The 17,817-nt window shown below is 49.5% G+C and overlaps 1 protein-coding gene across 3 annotated transcripts in view; it reads right to left on the reverse strand.

Annotated features, from left to right (window-relative positions):
• RBPMS (RNA binding protein, mRNA processing factor) overlaps positions 1-17,817 on the reverse strand; it is a 139,211-nt gene that overhangs the window by 78,821 nt on the left and 42,573 nt on the right. For all 3 annotated transcript variants that reach the window (XR_012158424.1, XM_073340330.1, XM_073340331.1), the window contains 2 exons: positions 16,409-16,447; positions 14,731-14,793 (listed from right to left, as the gene is read on the reverse strand). Coding sequence is in view for 2 of the 3 variants with exons in the window: in XM_073340330.1 (XP_073196431.1) it covers positions 14,731-14,793; positions 16,409-16,447 (102 nt within the window). In the remaining variant the exon portion in view is untranslated. The remainder of the gene's footprint in view (positions 1-14,730; positions 14,794-16,408; positions 16,448-17,817) is intronic.

Genomic DNA, 17,817 nt, shown 5'->3' on the forward strand with positions numbered 1-17,817 from the left:
GATTCTATAACCCATAGGCAGTTCAGCTGCTCATCTCAAAGGGGCCTGGCAATAAAATGCCCACTGTCCCTCTAGGCTCTCCCTATGGGTGGAGATCCAGATAATGTCTAAACTAGATCAGTGTCACCTTTGTGTAACCTGAAATGTGCTTACGGTCCTCTGCCTTCTCCCCCCCTCTCCCACCCGCCACATTCTGGGGCTCGCTCGCCCTGTGCCCTCAGAACGGCACACACCCAGTCATGGTATCACCACACGCTCTGGCAGGCTTCCTGTCAAACGTCCACCGCATCGTCACCCAAATACAAGGCGCCTGGAAAACTGCCGAGATTGCAGCGTTTAGCCCTGCGCCGATCCAGAGAGAAGATTCAGAAAGTACAAGGCTTGATCCTTGAGCTTTGGCCCCATCTCCTACCCGAGGCTGTGACCTGGCTCTCCCCATCTAGGCAAGAATGGAGACATCCCAGCCCAAGCCAGCGTCAGTTCTATGCTACCGCAGTGCTCCTCCACCGCACTGTGTGCGGAGACTCAGTGGGCAGAGCTCAGCATTGCTGCCGGACACGTGACACAGCTGCCCAGATGTGTCAGCCAGCTACATGCTCCTCAGCTAAGCAGCAGGAATTGCCTGGTATTCAGTGTTTGGGGGACGCTCACCCACACCTGGAGAGTGCTCTGCCCCTCGAGCCAGCTCCTTCCACTCATGCCAGCACAGCATATGCTGCACGTGCAGCCATTCACACCTTTCCACGGCCTCCTGGGAAAATCACAGGCCCATGCCCTCTCCATGTTCCTCTTCATCCTGAGGGAGATGGAGGATCAGGATATGGCAAAACAAACTGTCATAACCATACAGCTAAGGGTAGCCTAGAATTCCTCCTTACCTGCAAGGGGTTAAGAAGCTCAAATAAACTGGTTGGCACCTGACCAAAAGGACCAATGGGGAAAGAAGATACTTTCAAATCTTGGGGGGGGGGGAGAAGAAAGGCTTTGTTGTGTATGTTCTCTTGGGAAGCAGAGAAGCATCAGGTCAGAAAACTCCTTCTCCTATAAACCATCCTAAAAGTCTCTCATATTACAAAAATTGGAAGTAAAAGCCAGGCAAGGCGTGTTAGATTATCTTTTGTTCTGCTTGTGAATTTTTCTTTTGCTGGAGAGAGGTTTATTCCTGTTTTTTGTAACTTTGAAACTAAGCCTAGAGGAAGTTCTGCTGTGTTTTTGAATCTTTTGTTACCCTGTAAAGTTATTTTCCATCCTGATTTTACAGAGGTGATTTTTACCTTTTTTTTTTTTTAAATAAAATCCTTCTTTTAAGAACCTGACTGATTTCTCTATTGTCCTAAGACCCAGGGGCTTGGGTCTGTGATCACTTTGTAACCAATTGGTTAGGATATTATTCTCAAGCCTCCCCAGGAAAGGGGGTGTAAGAGCTTGGGGGGATATTTTGGGGGAATAGGAACTCCAAGTGGTCCTTTCCCTGATTCTTTGTTAAATCACTTGGTGGTGGCGACGTACCCTCCAAGGGCAAAGAATTTGTGCCTTGGGGAAGTTTTAACCTAAGCTGGTAGAAATAATCTTAGGGGGTCTTTTATGCAGGTCCCCACATCTGTACCCTAGAGTTCAGAGTGGGGAGGGAACCCTGACACAAACAAACAAACAAACAAACATCCTCCCTCCTAATCCTCCTGACATGACCCGCTGCGGGCCAGATCCAGCCCAGCTTAAGGTGGTTACAGTTCCCACCCGCATCCGCACCACCTCTCCTCAGTCTCCACTGACGTCTGTCTCCCTTTCCAGTGTCACAGCCTACTGCCGCGCCGCACTGGATGACTAGCAACTTCCAGAAGTAAATAACAACCCCATACAATGCAGCAGGAATGCCACAATGCACAACAAGCTGGCTTGTCCAAACAGACCCTGGGACAGGGCAAGGGCCTGAGGGCAAGGTCCCAGGGGTGCCTCTGGTCACCACCCCGTGCAGCGATCCTCACCATGCTCCCAGGCTAAAAAGGGCTAGGCTGAGCTAGCAACAGGGGAAGAGACCTCAAGGAACTCCTAGGCAGGTGGCACTCCTTCCTCTGAGTCTACACTGACCCAACCCCTCAATGGCGGGTCAAAGTACCCCTCGGCCTCCCTGGCAGCCATACCAAAATCACTGGGCGGACTGCAACCCTTCCGGTGACAGCCTTCAGGGAAGAAAATAAAGTGCTTGGTACCACACTTTCCCATTTCTCAGAGAGGGAAGAATAAATCCATCCACTCTTGCAGGGTCCTGAAGATGTGAAACAACACTTCCTGGCCAGTGGTATCAAAGGCTGCTCCTAGAGATAACCGGTTCATCGGGGCGTGTTGCTAGGGAGAGATTGTCAGCCATGGGTAATACATCACTGGTCCAAAATTAGGTCTAAAAGCTGCCTGGCAAAGGGGGTGGCTATCTGGGGTCAAGATGAAACGGCAGTTCCTCCAGCAGCACCTACTCAATAACCCCCACCCCCAGACGGGAGGTCAGAGGCTGGAGAGCTGGCTAATGTCAAGCGAGGGGCCTGAGACAGGGCCCCCTGTTGTCTGTGGGTGGCAGACATTCCTGAAGGGAAACTTTCACCACCCCTAAATAATGTTCCCCCCAAATACTCTTCACTCTGCTCTCTTCCCTAGCCAGGGAGAGCCGGATCCAGCTCACAAGTGATGGGGAGCGCACACAAGATCTCACAGAGCAAAAGAAGATGAAATTTGGCTGAAGAAGACTGCATTTATAGCTGCCTGCCTAGCACTTTGTGGGTTTGACAAAATTAGATTTATCTTTTCAGCAAAGCAGGTGCACAATTATTGTTTATGTAGACTGATATACGTGCACACACAGTATCCCAGGTCAGTGGCTCTTAACTTTTCCAGACTACTGTACCCCTTTCAGGAGTCTGATTTGTCTTGCATCCCCCAAGTTTCCCCTCACATCAAAACTACTTGCTTACAAAATCAGACATAAAAATACAAAAGTGTGGTACTGACCCATTGCTGACTTTCTCATTGTTATCACAGAATTATCAAATACAACAATTGCAATGTAAATATTGTATTGACATGTCAGTATGTCGTACAGAGGGCAGTGTAAACAAGTCGTTGTCTGGATGAAATTTTAGTTTGTACTGATTTCGATGGTGCTTTGTACGTAGCCAGTAGTAAAACTAGGCAAATATCTAGTGAGTTGACATACCGCCAGAAAACCTCTGTGTACCCGCAGGGGTATGCGTACCTCTGGTTGAGAACCACTGGTCTAGGCAGAGCTAGGAGTGATGCCCATAGCTAAGATTACCCAACACTTCCCATTATAACTGCCTTTTTGAAGCTTTTACAATTTCCCACAACACAGTCAGGGAGTTGGCTAGGAGCTGGGGTGTGTGTATCTCCGAGACAGGGTATTGGATAGGAGCAATGTGGGAAGAGGAGGAGACAGGGTGTTAGAGCTGGCAGTTGGAGCAGGGGGTGGGAAGCGGGAGCTGGCGGTTGGAGGTGGCAGGAGGGGGCTGGAGGCGGGAGCTGGCAATTGGAGAGGAAGGACGGGGCGGGAGCTGGCAGTGGGAGGGGGCAGGAGGGGGTGGGAGGTAGGAGCTGGCGCTGGTCGGATAGGAGCAGAGAGGGTAGGGGATAGGAGCGGGAGGTTGTAGGGGTCAGCAGGGGGCGGGAGGCAGGAGCTGGCGGTGGGAGGGGGTAGGAGGGAGTGGGAGGTAGGAGCTGGTGCTGGTCGGATAGGAGCAGAGAGGGTAGGGGATAGGAGCGGGAGGTTGGAGGGGTCAGGTGCTGAAGAAGGGGGGGTTGCATAGGGATTTTATAACTTGGGAGTTCTTGACTTTGCACCTCCCTCTGGTGTCAGCCTCCTGTTTGGGATGCACTCGTAGGTACGCTGTCTATCGACCACGTGCTCACAGTATGGGCCAGATCTGCACCCACACGAGTTTACAGTCAGTGAAGCTGAGGAGAGCTGGGGGCAATGTCAGCCTTCCTGCTCGTCTGACCCTGGGCTAGTGGGAGCCAAAAAAGCACCGGGTGCAGCTCCCCTCGGCCATGCCCTTCATAGGCAGGGGAGGAGCAGGTGCTTCAAGCTAGCTTTAAACTGGCTGGGGATTTCCCTCTATCAGGGTGCTCCTCGCTGCCCCAGAGCTGCCTTCCAGCACAAACACCTGGACGGGACTGCGTGTCTGGCCTAGCTATTAAAAATCCCTGACAAAATCAGGTTGACATGGAGTGCACGGTAGGACAAGTAGTAATGGGGTTATTCTGCAGAAAGGGTGAGTTAGGTTTGATACTAGGGAACTCTTTCTAACTACAAGGCTAGTTAAGCTCTGGAACAGGCTTCCAAGGGAGATTGTGGAAGCCCATCATTGGAGTCTTTAAATCATGGACAAACACCTGTCAGGGATGTTCTGGGTTTACTCGGTCCCACCTCAGCGCAGGGGGCTGAACTAGATGACTCGAGGTCCCTTCCAGCCCGACATTACTACGAGTCTAATGAAAGTAAATTACATTACAGGGATGTTGTAATTATCCCAAAACTAAGTGTTCTGAACCCCAGAAATTTGCAGAGAAAGTTAAACTTAAAATGCATCCAAACAATGTTTACTTTGCCCTGTGGTGGTTTATAATCATTTTTTGCCACTGTACTGTTGGAGATAGAGAGTTGCGCTAAGAGGCAAATGCAAGCAGTAGCCATCTTTGCTAAGGCAGCCTGTGCCCTCAGCCCCACTTCGATGCTAGCCATTTTGAAAGAGGGAAGATCTTTGTGGAATTCTCACCTTATCCGTCAGCCTCTGTTGAAGAAGAAACTTTCAACTTTGAAGAATAGTAGCAAAAAAGACCAAGAATCCTAAAAATAATCCTATAAATATAGTCCATGCACCAGATTTCACTGAGTTTGAATAGTCTGTGTTATTCTGTTACTAAGATCATTAAGGACAAAAATAGGTTTGACAGACTTTTCTTAACGGAGTCATTTAAAATTCATTTTTAACGGATTATCTAATTACAGCTTTCATAGCTTCATAGATTCCAAGGCCAGAAGGGACCATTGTGATCATCTAGTCTGACCACCTGTATAGCACAGGCCAGAGAACTTCCAAAAATAACTCCTAGAGCAGATCTTTTAGAAAAACAACCCATCTTGATTTAAAACTTGCTAGTGATGGAGAATCCACCATGACCCTTGGTAAATTGTTCTAATAGTTAATTATCCTCACTGTCAAAAATGTACACCTTGTTTCCACTCTGAATTGGTCTAGCTTCAACTTCCAGCCTTTGAATCGTGTTATCCCTTTCTCTGCTAGACTGAAAAGCCCATTAGTAACTATTTGTTCCCCAAGCAGAGTTGGACCGTGCAAGGGAATGAAAACCAATAATAAACAGCTCCAGAGCCGTCTAAAGAAGAAGAAAACAAGGGAAGAATAAATGGGACCTCTGAGCACTGAGGATGGGGTGGATATTAAAGATTATCTAGGCATGGCCCAACACCTAAACAAATACTTTGCTTCAGTTTTAAATAAGGGTAATGAGGTGCTATGGGGTAGTGGCAGGGTGGCTAATGGAAATGAGGATGTGGAGGTAGAAATTACCATGTCCATGGTGGAAGTCAAACTCAAACAGCTTAATGCAGAGGTCCCCAATCTGTGGAGAGCCACCCACCTCCACTCCTGGCTCCGGTTGCAGCCCTGTGCCTGAGGATCCAGCTGCCAGCCCCACTCCCAGGGGTCCCCTCCCAGCCCCAGCTATGGCCTCAGCCTCAGCCCCCTTACTTCTGTCCGCATCCCTCCCTCCCAGAACCATGGCCCTGCTCCTGGCCCTGGCTCCGGGGGGAGCGCAGACAGGGGTAAGAGGTAAAAAGTTTGGGGACCACTGTCTTAATGGGACTAAATCAGGGGGCCCAGATAAGCTCCATCCAAGAATATTAAAGGAACTGGCACATGAAATTGCAAGACCAATAGCAAGGATTTTTAATAAATCTAAACTTGGGTGTCTTACCCTATGACTGGAGAATTGCTGATATAGTTCCTATTTTTAAGAAAGGAAAAAACGTGATTTGGGAAACTACAGGCCTGTTCATTTGACCTCAATCATATGCAAGATCTTGGAACAAATTCTGAAAAAGAAAGTAGTTAAGAACAGAGGTGAACGGTAATTGGGATAAAATACAACATGGGTTTACAAAAGGTAGATCATGCCAGACCAACCTGATCTTCTTTGAGGAGATAACTGATTTTTCAGACAAAGAAAATGCAGTAGATATAATTTACTTGGATGTCAGTAAGGCATTTGATATAGTTCCATATGGGAAATTATTCGTTAAATTGGAGAAGATGGGGATTAATGAGAGAATGGTAGATAAGGAACTGGTTAAAGGGGAGACTACAACCTGTCAAACTGAAAGGTGAACTGTCTAACTGAGTTTGTCAGGGTTCAGTCTTGGGACCAATCTTATTTAACACTTTTATTACTGACCTTAGCACAAAAAGTGGGAGTGAGCTAATAAAATCTGCAGATGACACAAAGTTGGGAGGTATTGCCAATATGGAGGAGGACCAGAATAGCATACAAGAAGATCTGGACAACCTTGCAAACAGGAGTAATAGAAATGGGCTGAAATTTAAGTGCAAAGTAATGCACTTGGGGACTAACAAGAAGAATTTTTGCCATAAGCTGGGGCTGTATGAGCTGGAAGGCACAGAGCAGGAGAAAGACCTGGGTGTATTGGTTGTTCACAGGATGACTGTGAGCTGCCAATGTGAAGCAGCCATGAAAAAGGCTAATGTGATCCTAGGATGCATCAGGTGAGGTATTTCCAGTGGAGAAGGGAAGTGTTAAAACCAGTATACAAGGCACTGGTGAGACCTCATCTGTGTGCAGTTCTGGTCTCCCATGTTTAAGAAAGATGAATTCAAACTGGAACAGGTGCACAGAAGGGCTACTAGGAAAGAAATGGAAAACCTACCCAATGAGAGGAGACTCAATGAGCTTGGCTTGTTTAGCCTAACCAAAGAAGGCTGAGGGGAGATATGACTGCTCTCTATAAATACATCAGAGGAATAAATGCCAGGGAGGGAGAGGAGTTATTTAAGTTAAGGGCCAATGTGGACACAAGAACAAAGGGATATAAACTGGCCATCAACAAGTTTAGGCTTGAAATTAGGTGAAGGTTTCTAACTATCAGGGTGAAGTTTCCAGAACAGCCTTCCAAGGGGAGCTGGCTTCAAGAATGAGCTTGATACGTTTATGGAGGGGATGATATGATGACACTGCCTAAAATGGCATGTGGCCCATCTATGACTTCTAGCAGCAAATACTCCAATGGCCAGTGGTGGGACACTAGATGGGGAAGGCTCTGAGCTACTACAGAGAATTCTTTCCAAGGTGTCTGGCAGCTGGGTTTTGCCCACATGCTCAGGGTCTAACTGATCACCATATTTGGAAGGAATTTTCCCCTGGGTCAGATTGGCAGAGACCCCTGGGGATTTTTCGCCTTCCTCTGCAGCATGGGGCACGGGTCACTTGCAGGCTTAAATTAGTGCAACCAGTGGATTCTCTGTAACTTGAAGTCTTTAAACCATGATTTGAGGACTTCAGTAACTCAGCCAGAGGCTAGGGGTCTATCACAGGAGTGGGTGGGTGAGGTTCTGTGGCCTGCAATGTGCAGGAGGTCAGACTAGATGATCATGATGGTCCCTTCTGACCTTAAAGTCTATGAGTCTAGATACTTCTTAACCTTTTCTTTATGAAGCTCAATAGATTGAACTCCTAGAGTCTATCGCTATAAGGCATATTTTCTAATCCTTTAATCGGTCTCATGGCTCTTCTCTGGCCCCTCTTCAATTTATCAACATCCTTCTTCAGTTGTGGGCACCAGAACTGGACACAGTATTCCAGAAGTGGTCACACCATTTCCAAATGTAGTGGTAAAATAACCTCTCTACTCCTACTCGAGATTCCCATGTTTATACATCCCAGAATTGCATTAGCTCTTTTGGCCACAGCATCACATTGGGAGCTCATGTTCAGCTGATTATCCAGCCCCACCTCCAATCTTTCTCAAAGTCACTGCTTCTCAGGGTACAGTCCCCTATCCTGTAAGTATGGCCTACGTTCAGGATCTGTCCCTTATACTGTGTTTGCAGCTATATTAACTATGCAGAATGTTCTCATTCAGATTCACGCACTGGCTGTTTTATGTGAGTACCCGTATCAGTCACGTGCATCGACGTCAGAGCTCACGGTTAGCTTTCAATAGACCATACCGGCTGGAACAAGTCAGGGGACAAGGCTGAACAATGTTAATGTTAACACAGGTTGCTTGTGAATAAAGACAGGTATATGCAGAGTCCAAAAGCATTTCAGAGAGGAGTTACGTGCAGATCAGATATATAAAAGGCAGCAAAGTATAGCGTTGATGCGATAAGACTACTGTATGCTGCTCTCATCAGCTGTACTGATCTGTTATCCACCGCCCTGAAACATCACCCCAGTTCTGAATAGCGTGAATGCCTCTGTTTATTTCAGGTGGATTTTCCGGAAGTGCTCAGCATTGGCCTAACTCTGCTCCTGACCTGGAAATTCATTCGGCACGTACTGCCTGCCACAAGCCTACAGCAATCTTTCTTGGACTTTCTTCCCAGGTACAGTAGCCTTTCCCCAGCTAATATCTCTTGTGTTCGTTCCCTGTCCGTCTGCGTGTGACTTGACAGGTATTTATACTGAAGCTCATCTTGTTGCACATGTTGCACTGTTCTAATCCCTCCAAGGCACTTCAGACTTTTCTCTCACGTTGGTTACTTTCCCAGTTTCGGGTTCACCCGGGAACAGATTACGGTGAAAGCTATACCCTCCTTTAGGCAGTTCATGGAAATATTAAATGCCATGACCCCCTGGTATGCCACTAGGAGCAGTTTAGGACCCCGGTCTCCAAATGATTGCTTGTTCAAGTGGCGCAATCTTCAATCTGTTTATCATGTGGCCTGGCATTGAAGGAGATTGGCTTTGGTGAGCCTTGCTCTATCCACGGTCTTCCTGTTCTCTACGGCAGATCCTGCAATCTGATTGCGGGGAGCAAACCATAGAGCTGAATGAAGCCTCACTGAGGTCAGAGAGGTGCTGCATGGTGCAGGGCCCTGGCCCTCCCCTTCAGACTACAGGTGGTTCAGGGATGCTTGTTCAGTATTAATAGCAAAGGCAGCAGACTTGCTTGCCATGGTCTATTTGATACATCTGTTCGTTGCTGCTGAAAAGACATCTTTTCCCCAATGATAAACCCCTCCATTGGAGCAGAGTGAGGCCGATACCAAGTGCTTTGGAAATCCCTGCTCTCTTGCATGCAGAAAAATATATACATCACAATGCTGTGTCTTCTATAATCTTAGATACCCAGTAGTGTAAGTTCCCCCAACCCCCACTCTTTTCTCCTTACCCTAACTTCCCTGTCCGTGTCCAGCATGTGTCTCTATTGCCTTGGACTGTGTATGGAATAAATCTGAAGGCTTGCAGCAGCTCTGTCCTTCTCTGGGCACCTCACAAACTTCAGTTTGTTTACTCAGGATGATGGAGCTCAGTGCACATTTAAACTACCTGCACAAGTATCCTGAACCCTTCTGCTGAGCACACCAGGTGCTGAAGGGTTCTCCCAGTGGTGAGCTGAAGCCGGTTCGCACCGGTTTGCTAGAACTGGTTGTTAAATTTAGAAGCCCTTTTAGAACTGGTTGTTCCGCGAGGGACAACTGGTTCTAAAAGGGTTTCTAAATTTAATCAGCCAAAAGTGGCACCTTAGGCACCTACTCCGTGGGTGCTCCAGGGCTGGAGCACCCACGGGGAAAATTTGGTGGGTGCAGAGCACCCACCGGCAGCTCCCTACCCTGCACCCGGCTCCAGCTCCCCTCCGCTCCACCTCTGCCTCCTCCCCTGAACGTGCCGCCTTGCTCTGCTTCTCCCCCCCACCCCCGGCTTCCCACGCAAACAGCTGTTCATGTGGGAAGCCGGGGAGGGCTGAGAAGCAGGCAGCGGCTTCGCGCTCAGGCCCAGGGAGGTGGAGGCGGAGCGGAGGGGAGCTGGGGCCAGGCATGGGGTGGGGAGCTGCCGGTGGGTGCTCTGCACCCACCAAATTTTCCCTGTGGGGGCTCCAGCCCCAGAGCACCCACGGAGTCGGTACCTAAGGCGCCACTTTTGATGTGATCAGTGGGGGGAGCGGCTGCTCCTGCTGCTCCCCCCTAGCTACGCTCCCCCGCCCCTAGGAGCCAGAGGGACCTGCCAGATGCTTCCTGGGAGCTGCCCCAGGTAAGCCCTGCCGGGACTCCCCACCTCGCCCCAGCAGGGTCCTCTGGCTCTTAGGGGTGGGGTGGGCACCCACTACAGTGGCCCACGAGACCCTCCTGCCCGGTTCTGGGGGCAGTCAGGGGAGAGGGGAGGGGGAGAGACGGGGCAGAGGTCCCGGGGGGAGCATCAAGGAACATGGGGGCTTGGATTGGGCAGGAGTGGGCCACGACCCCCTCATGGGGTGAGGAGGGAACCGGTTGTTAAGATTTTGGCAGTTCATCACTGGGTTCTCCCCTCTCCCACACACAGAGCCCAGACCCCTTCATTCAGCCCCCCCGCAAACCTCACAAGGTGTGTGTGCTGAACCAATGGCACAGTGACACCCTCACAAGCTGCACACTGCTTAGGCCAGGCTGTCACCTACACACCTCCAGACTACAGGAGCCATTAGCTCAGCCCTGACCCTAGCACGAGTCAGCTCATGGCAAAGCCGGCTTAGCCAAGCATACACAGCATGCTGGGCCTGAGGTGAGCACTGAGGAAGCTCCCCAGGGACTCAGTCGAACAGAGCAATGTGAATAACCGACTACGTGAATAACCGACTTTTCAGGTCAGGGGCCAAACTGAAAAGAAAAACAAAAAAGTTTCCGGAGAACCCAACTTGAAATCTTTTTTATTACATTTGTTCGAACCAAAACGAAACATCTTGTTTTGGGAGGAATTTTTAACCTTTTTTTTAAAAAAAAAAAATTGTAGTAAAATTCAGAAGAAATGGGGCATCTTGAATCAAAAAACCTAAATGTTTCTTTAGAAAATGTAGAAACAGTTTTGGGGGAGGGGGCGAAGGAGAGGGAAGGGAATAGGGTGACCAGACAGCAAATGTGAAAAATCGGGATGGGGGTGGGGGGTAATAGGAGCCTATATAAGAAAAAGACCCAAAAATCGGGACTGTCCCTATAAAATCGGGACATCTGGTCACCCTAGAAGGGAAGGTGGTCTGAAACAGTTTGGCAAATATAACCTCAATTCAGTAAATGTTTTGGTTGACCTGAATCTTCATTTTTTTGGCCAAAAATGCATAGAAGATTTCCAAGCATGGAAAATTTCAGCTCCCAAAATGAAAGCTTCAGAAAGTTAGAGCAAGTGACACCGGGGTGGAATGAAAACAGCTCCTCTGCTCTGCTGTAATCACTGTTTAGATCCACTGTTTTCTATTAATGTTTTGAAAATAGGCTGATGATGTGGGCTCTGGGAGGGAGTTTGGGTGCGGGAGGGAACTCCGGGCTGGGGGGGGGATTGGGGTGTGGGAGGGGTCCCAGTGGTGCTTACTGCGGCTCCCAGGAAGCAGCCACCAGGTCCCTGCAGCCCCTAGATGCATGGGCACCAGGGAGGCTCTTCACTCTGCCCCCACGCCCACAAATGCCGCCCCTGCAGCTCCCATTGGTCGCGGTTCCTGGACAATGGGAGCTGCGGAGCCGGCCCTTGGGGTGGGGGCAGTGCGTGGAGCCTCCCTGGCCACCCATGCATCTAGGGGCTGTAGGGACCTGGTGGCTGCTTCTGGGAGCCACACAGAGCTAGGGCAGGCAGGGAGCCTGCCTTAGCCCTGGGCCCCGAGTGTGCCGCTGACCGGACTTTTAACAGCCCAGTCGGTGGTGCAGACCAGAGCCTCCAGGGTCCCTTTACGATCAGAACGCCTGGCCACCCTAAATCAGACAAAGAGATTTAACAGATTAACTCCAGATTACAAACACGATCTCATATGACAGCACTGTGCCTCTCTCTTCCCTGCCAGCCAAAACCCACAGCTGGGACTGTGTCAGCCAGGTCTAACAAACTAACAAAGCCTAATACAGCATTTGGCTTTGAATTTCCCTCCTCCACAACACCCTTCACGTAGGGGGGAGAAAGGAGCACTTGTAACACAAATGTGCAGCTGTCTACACAAGTATTCCAGGGTAACCTTAATCTGGTCCCCTTGTGCATGTGCATTTTGGTGCAGTCTTGTCTAACGCCAGAGAGGAAGTCTGTGACACTCAGAGCCAGAAATAGAACCCAACTCCCTTAGGCCCCAGTCCATGCCTTAAGTAGAAGAAAATATTGTCCCTCTTCTTATGTTTTGCCTCATTCACTCCCCATCCTAGGCACTAAATGAAGCAGGGATCTTACAGTAAAAATTCTACACGCTTGTGTAATTACAGATAGTATTACCATGCATATGCACTACGGTACTGATAAAGGCAATCTGAATTTCCTAACATTTGAGTGCTTGATCTTGCAGTTTTAATGTAGTCTTTGGGTATGTGATTATTTAGGTTTTTTGGAACCATATCGACCCATAGGCTCCCCACCCCCATGAATTACCAGCAGGACTGGAAGCCAGGACCTTTAGATCCATAGCACAAACCGCTACCACTTGAGATAAAGGACGAACTTGTGGGAACTGTGAGCTGTTTTCTTCTACATAGACCAACCACTAAAAGGGGAAACAAGGCAGTCAGTACCTTGTACAACTATTTTCTATACAGCATAGAATACATAAAACTTTGGCACCAGGATGCCTCAGTTTTGTTCCTAGTTCTGGAGGCATGTGTGGTACAGGAGGTCACAAAGACAGCATAGCCAAGCACATAGATCTGGCTCATTCATTCTGAAAGGCAGTACGTCTCCATGGATGAGACTTGAGTCTGCTCTATTATAGGCATTCCTAGCTGTGCTAGTAGTGACCTTGTGCAAACACTCAGTTACCCCCTCCATAAAATGAGGGGGAATATTTACCCAGCTCGGAATACAGGGAGCGAGGTCTTGCGCTATCATGAGGGCTATGAAGTGCACAAATTATTAACATCAATCAGGAGGAGGTCTGCTGGGCATGGGGAGTGGGTGCTGCTGCTATGGCTGTGTGGCCCTTTAGTTCAGAGCCTAGCACCCAGAAGGCTGTGTGGGGCTCAGTGCAGTTGGCATGCTTGGAGCTCTTTGCATCAAGCCTTCAAAAAGCTCAGCTAAACATGTGCAAATGGCTGTTTTCAGAGTCTTATCATCCGACCAGGTCTGGAGAGAGTTACACAGGAGCAAGAGTGCAAAAGGCACGTTCCTGACCCCAGGACTATCCCATGACAAATGTCAAGTTCCTACTACGAAGCATGTTGTTTTCAGAAACACCCACATTCTCAGAACTGGCTGAATCATTTTCGCAGGGACTTAACGAAAAAGAATTCATCAGGGTCAGAGAGCAAACGAAAATAATTTCAAACCGAACTAAAAATAAAGTATTATGATGGAAAATGTTAGGCAACATTAAGTTCAGACATCAACTAGCCCCACCCGTAAGAAACCGTATGTGGGGTCAAATCCTCAGCTGGTGGAAATTGGCTTCAATGGAGCTGCTCTGATTTATAGCAGCCGAGGATCCGATTTGGTAGGTCTCTGTCGTAGCTACGTCTCTCAGGTGAGCTCCTTGAGTCAGCAGACAAAGTGTACTCCTGAGAACTCTGTCGAGTACAAATTCAACTCACTGGGCTTAGTGCTGATTGTAGCCATTGTTTGAAAGAGCTGGACCTTGATCAAACTGCGACATTCCTGGAGTAAATCTGATTCATCTCTCTGAAGTAGGGTGCTCAGACTTTGAGCTTCTGTTTTCAAGGGTCTCCTTGCAAGTTGCCCCCTGATTTGCAGAAAACTGAGAAGATTGCAGAAGCCCTTGTCTTTCTGAAAAGAGACTGATTCGAGCGTATGCCTATAAAGTGAGGAATGTGGCCAGCAAAGGGAGGCTAGTATAAAAATGGGAAAGAGAGATGGACACTCAAGAAGTCATGAGGAATGTCCATTTAGCAGCTGATGAACAGCAGAGCAGGAAACACTTGGGAAAACAGGATATTTACAAACCAGCAGGTGCAGAAGATATACATCCCACGTGGAAGGCATTTAGAGAACTACTGGCAATCATTTGGGGAAAGTCCTGGAGAACTGGGGGAAGTAGAAAAGGACAGGAGAAAAAACGTTGATCTTCTCCAGCACCCAAAACCCATGTGAATCAGTAAATCTAACTAACATCCCTGGGAAAAGAATATAAATCTGTAACACTTCACACCAGAGGAAAATGAAAACATGGGCAATAAGCAGTATGTTTATGAAGAACAAACCTGTGTACAGTCAATCTCTTTGCTATTTTGGATACAGATATAAAATGGAAGAAGAGAATGCAATTAATATCTGCACTCTGCTAAATGTTGGCTACAGCATCTCTGTGCATCGTACAGGAGGAATTCCATGTTTTGTGTGCACAACTCAGGAGCAGCTTTCAGAGGGCTTAGCCACTAGTCTGCTGTCAAGGTGATATCTCACCCCATGTATGTATAGAAGGTATGCACAGCTGCCGTTCATTCCCTTGCTCATGCTTCCCCCCAGCCCTCCTCCACACACAGCCAAAGGGAACTGTGGCTTATAGCATCAGGTACTTACATTCAGCGCATTCTTAGCAGCTTCTGCTTCTGAGCGACTGTCAAAGCTGACAAACCCTACAGGCTGAGGAGAAAAGAGAAGAGGAGAGGGTCAGGGGATGACTCATGGAAGGAGCAGCACCGTCGCCTCACAGATACAGGGACCCTGCTCACTACTACCCACCAAGGGTACTTGGGACCTGCAGTCCCCAACAGCCATCTCCCTGTTTCAGAGCTGAGAGCCATCCTGCAGATCTCCAAGGTCCATGTCTGCTCAATGGGCTTCACTTTGGCCACCTCTGCTATAAACTCACTGGCTCTGCTGCCCTCCCCTCCTTCCAGTGGAAGGTCTAAGTGTGCAAGGGCTGGGATGAGTGTTGGGAGACATGCGGTGCACTGGGTACCCATAGGCCTAGTACAGCGTACCTGAAACCGCATTGGCTTCCCCAGTTGGCTGCAACTATGTTCTTAAAGTGGAGCCTTCAGGGACCCTCCCTCCATCCTTCATCTAGCTCTAGTGTGGGCAGACACACGCTGGATGGGGACTCCGAGCCCTTAGGCAAGGCCTAGAAGGGCTGTGCTGTGACTGAGCAGGAAACCTGTGTTCGGGGGCGACCACAGGACTCCTGCTCTCTTCCAGGTGCTTGGGGGAGAAGATGTGTCTGGAGTCTCCGGGTTACCCCTGCATCCTTTCTCCCCTCCGTTTTCCCTCTGGGTAATCCCAGAGGAGCTGTGGCTCAGAACTATGTTCTCTGCCCAGAGGATGCTGCTGCTGGGGCTGGTGCTACATGTAGCGGGAAAGAGCTGAAGAACGGGCTGAGCCACAAGGCGGCTCTCCACACCGGGCCAGACGCCAGGCTGAGCACCCAGCGGCTCTCCCTGTGCCGGGCTGGACCGGGCGGCTCTCCCCACGCCGGGCCGGGCCGGGCGGCTCTCCCCACGCCGGGCCGGGCCGGGCGGCTCTCCCCACGCCGGGCCGGATGCCAGGCTGCGCGCCAAGCAGCTTTCCCTGTGCCAGGCCGGGCTGAGCAGCTCTCCCCACGCTGGGCCAGATACCAGGCTGAGCGCCAAGTGGCTCTCCCTGCACCGGGCTGGGTGCTGGGCTGAGCAAAACTCTCCCCACGCCAGGCAGTTTTCCCCGCATGCAAGGAAAAAAATCCCTTAACCGTGAGGCTCAACTTGAGCTCTTTTCTAGAAGGCTTGATTCCACCTAGGAATGCTAATAAAAGTACAGGTTCTGACTGCCCTGAGCTGCTCGCCCCAGCTGGCCTGCACACCTTCCATTACAGGGTAAAGATGCTGCAATGAAACAGGACGGGGCTGCTTGTCATGCCACTCCCGAGTGTTTTCGATTTGATTCACAGTTCCGCTTGTCCACAGAAAGCGCAGACTCAGCCGCATCTTCACAGAGAGCTCACAGGTCTGGGGCCCTAACACTGTGCTACCTTTGTGGTACACACCCCATTGGGGGCACTTCATTACCTTGCTGCTCATTCCTAAATTACCTCCCCCCACCACCCCACGAAATACAGTCTTCTGCTCCTTGCATTGAGCAGAGCCAGCGGCTAGCCTGCAGGGAGGGTGGGGGCAAGGGAACATCCTGCACCTGGGTGTGCGGTGAGGCCACTAGATGTGTTTCTAATCCGTTTACAGCTAATGACTGTGATACTGGAGGTTCTGATCACTGGTCAGGCTTTTACCTGTTTAGAGGTGAGTTTTATAAGAGAGCCTTCATAACCCTGCAAGAAAAGAGAAAAGCATTGTTTAGTCATGGCACTCACCGGGTCATGGCAAACAGTCAGCACTTGGAGCTAAAATGGGAAAAAGTGTAGGGTTCTGAGTTGTTTTTCACCATTTTACAGGGCATGCTGGCCCTTTAAGGCAGGCTACTGGCCTAGCAGAGCGCCACTAGCGATGCCAGCCTAGAACAGAGCCATATGGAACCATAGGCCACAGCAAGGCCTGCTGGGAAGGGAAGTTATACAGAGGCAGCTTTCTGTACCCTCAGCCAGAGAGAGGCCAGGGGAATGGGCAGAGAAGGCCAGAGGCTGGGAGAGGCGCTCTGGATCTCACCATAAGGCCTAGGAGGCCAGTTCCGGTGCAGTTCCTGCAGAACCCTGAAGAAAGGTCCTTGGAGTGGGGCGGAGAAGTGGGCATACTTTGGGGACGGATCAGACAGCTAATAATCCTGTTGGAGCTCCCACGGTGGGGAGGGTGTGAGCTCCCCAACAGCTGTATAGGACATGGCACAGAGAACACCTCTTTGCTGGGCATACAGCAGGGGTCAGGCACTAGCCCATGCTACAGCCCTTGGTGTTCCAAAGCAGTGCAAAGGGGCTGTACAGCTCCCCAAAGCAAGGATTCCTCTGGCTCTGCTTCACTTCCCCTGGCCTAGGGGGTGTGTTGGGGGCTGCCCGGAGGAGGGGGTTGTGGCAGAATGTACCCCTGTGTTCACACCCTACACGTGATTGTAATCATCTTTGTACAAAGTACACCTTGTGAAATATCATCTGAGAACTCATAATTTGGTCGCCAATATTGTCTTGGTAAAATGTGTAGCAACATTATATGTGAAGTTATAAGATTCCACTGTATTGTGTTAACACATGTTCCAACTGAGGCTGGCAAATAGGGTCTGTCTCAAACAAAGGGATGAGTGATCTTCTTAATTTGCATTTAAGCAGGGTCATCAAGCAGGGAAGGAAGATAAAGGAAGCTTAAACAGGTGAGAAAAAAGTAGCAGGGAACATCCTTCCATATAGACTTTTTGTCTCCTGGTACCCAGCTGGAAATGTTTTCAAAAAGGGGGACTGAAACTATAAAAAGGAGGGGCAAAGCCCCGCACGACATCCCTTCTCTCTCCCAGCCCATCGTATTCAAGGCACCTGAAGCAATAAGACAAAGCAAGCATTCACTGGATTCTGGGGAGAGGGGGATCCTGACCTAAGAAGTTTGGTCAGCAAGACTGCTGAAAGCATGTAGTGAGAAAACGTTGCTTTGAATTGAACACAGTTTGTTAAGTTAGGCCAGGTCTACACCACAGACCTCTCGGAGAGGGGGATTAACTATGCAGACAATAGAAGTTCTCCCATCCAGGCAGTAGCATCTT

The sequence above is a fragment of the Lepidochelys kempii genome, chromosome 4 (genome assembly GCF_965140265.1).
Source record: "Lepidochelys kempii isolate rLepKem1 chromosome 4, rLepKem1.hap2, whole genome shotgun sequence".
NCBI classification, from domain to species: Eukaryota; Metazoa; Chordata; order Testudines; family Cheloniidae; genus Lepidochelys; species Lepidochelys kempii.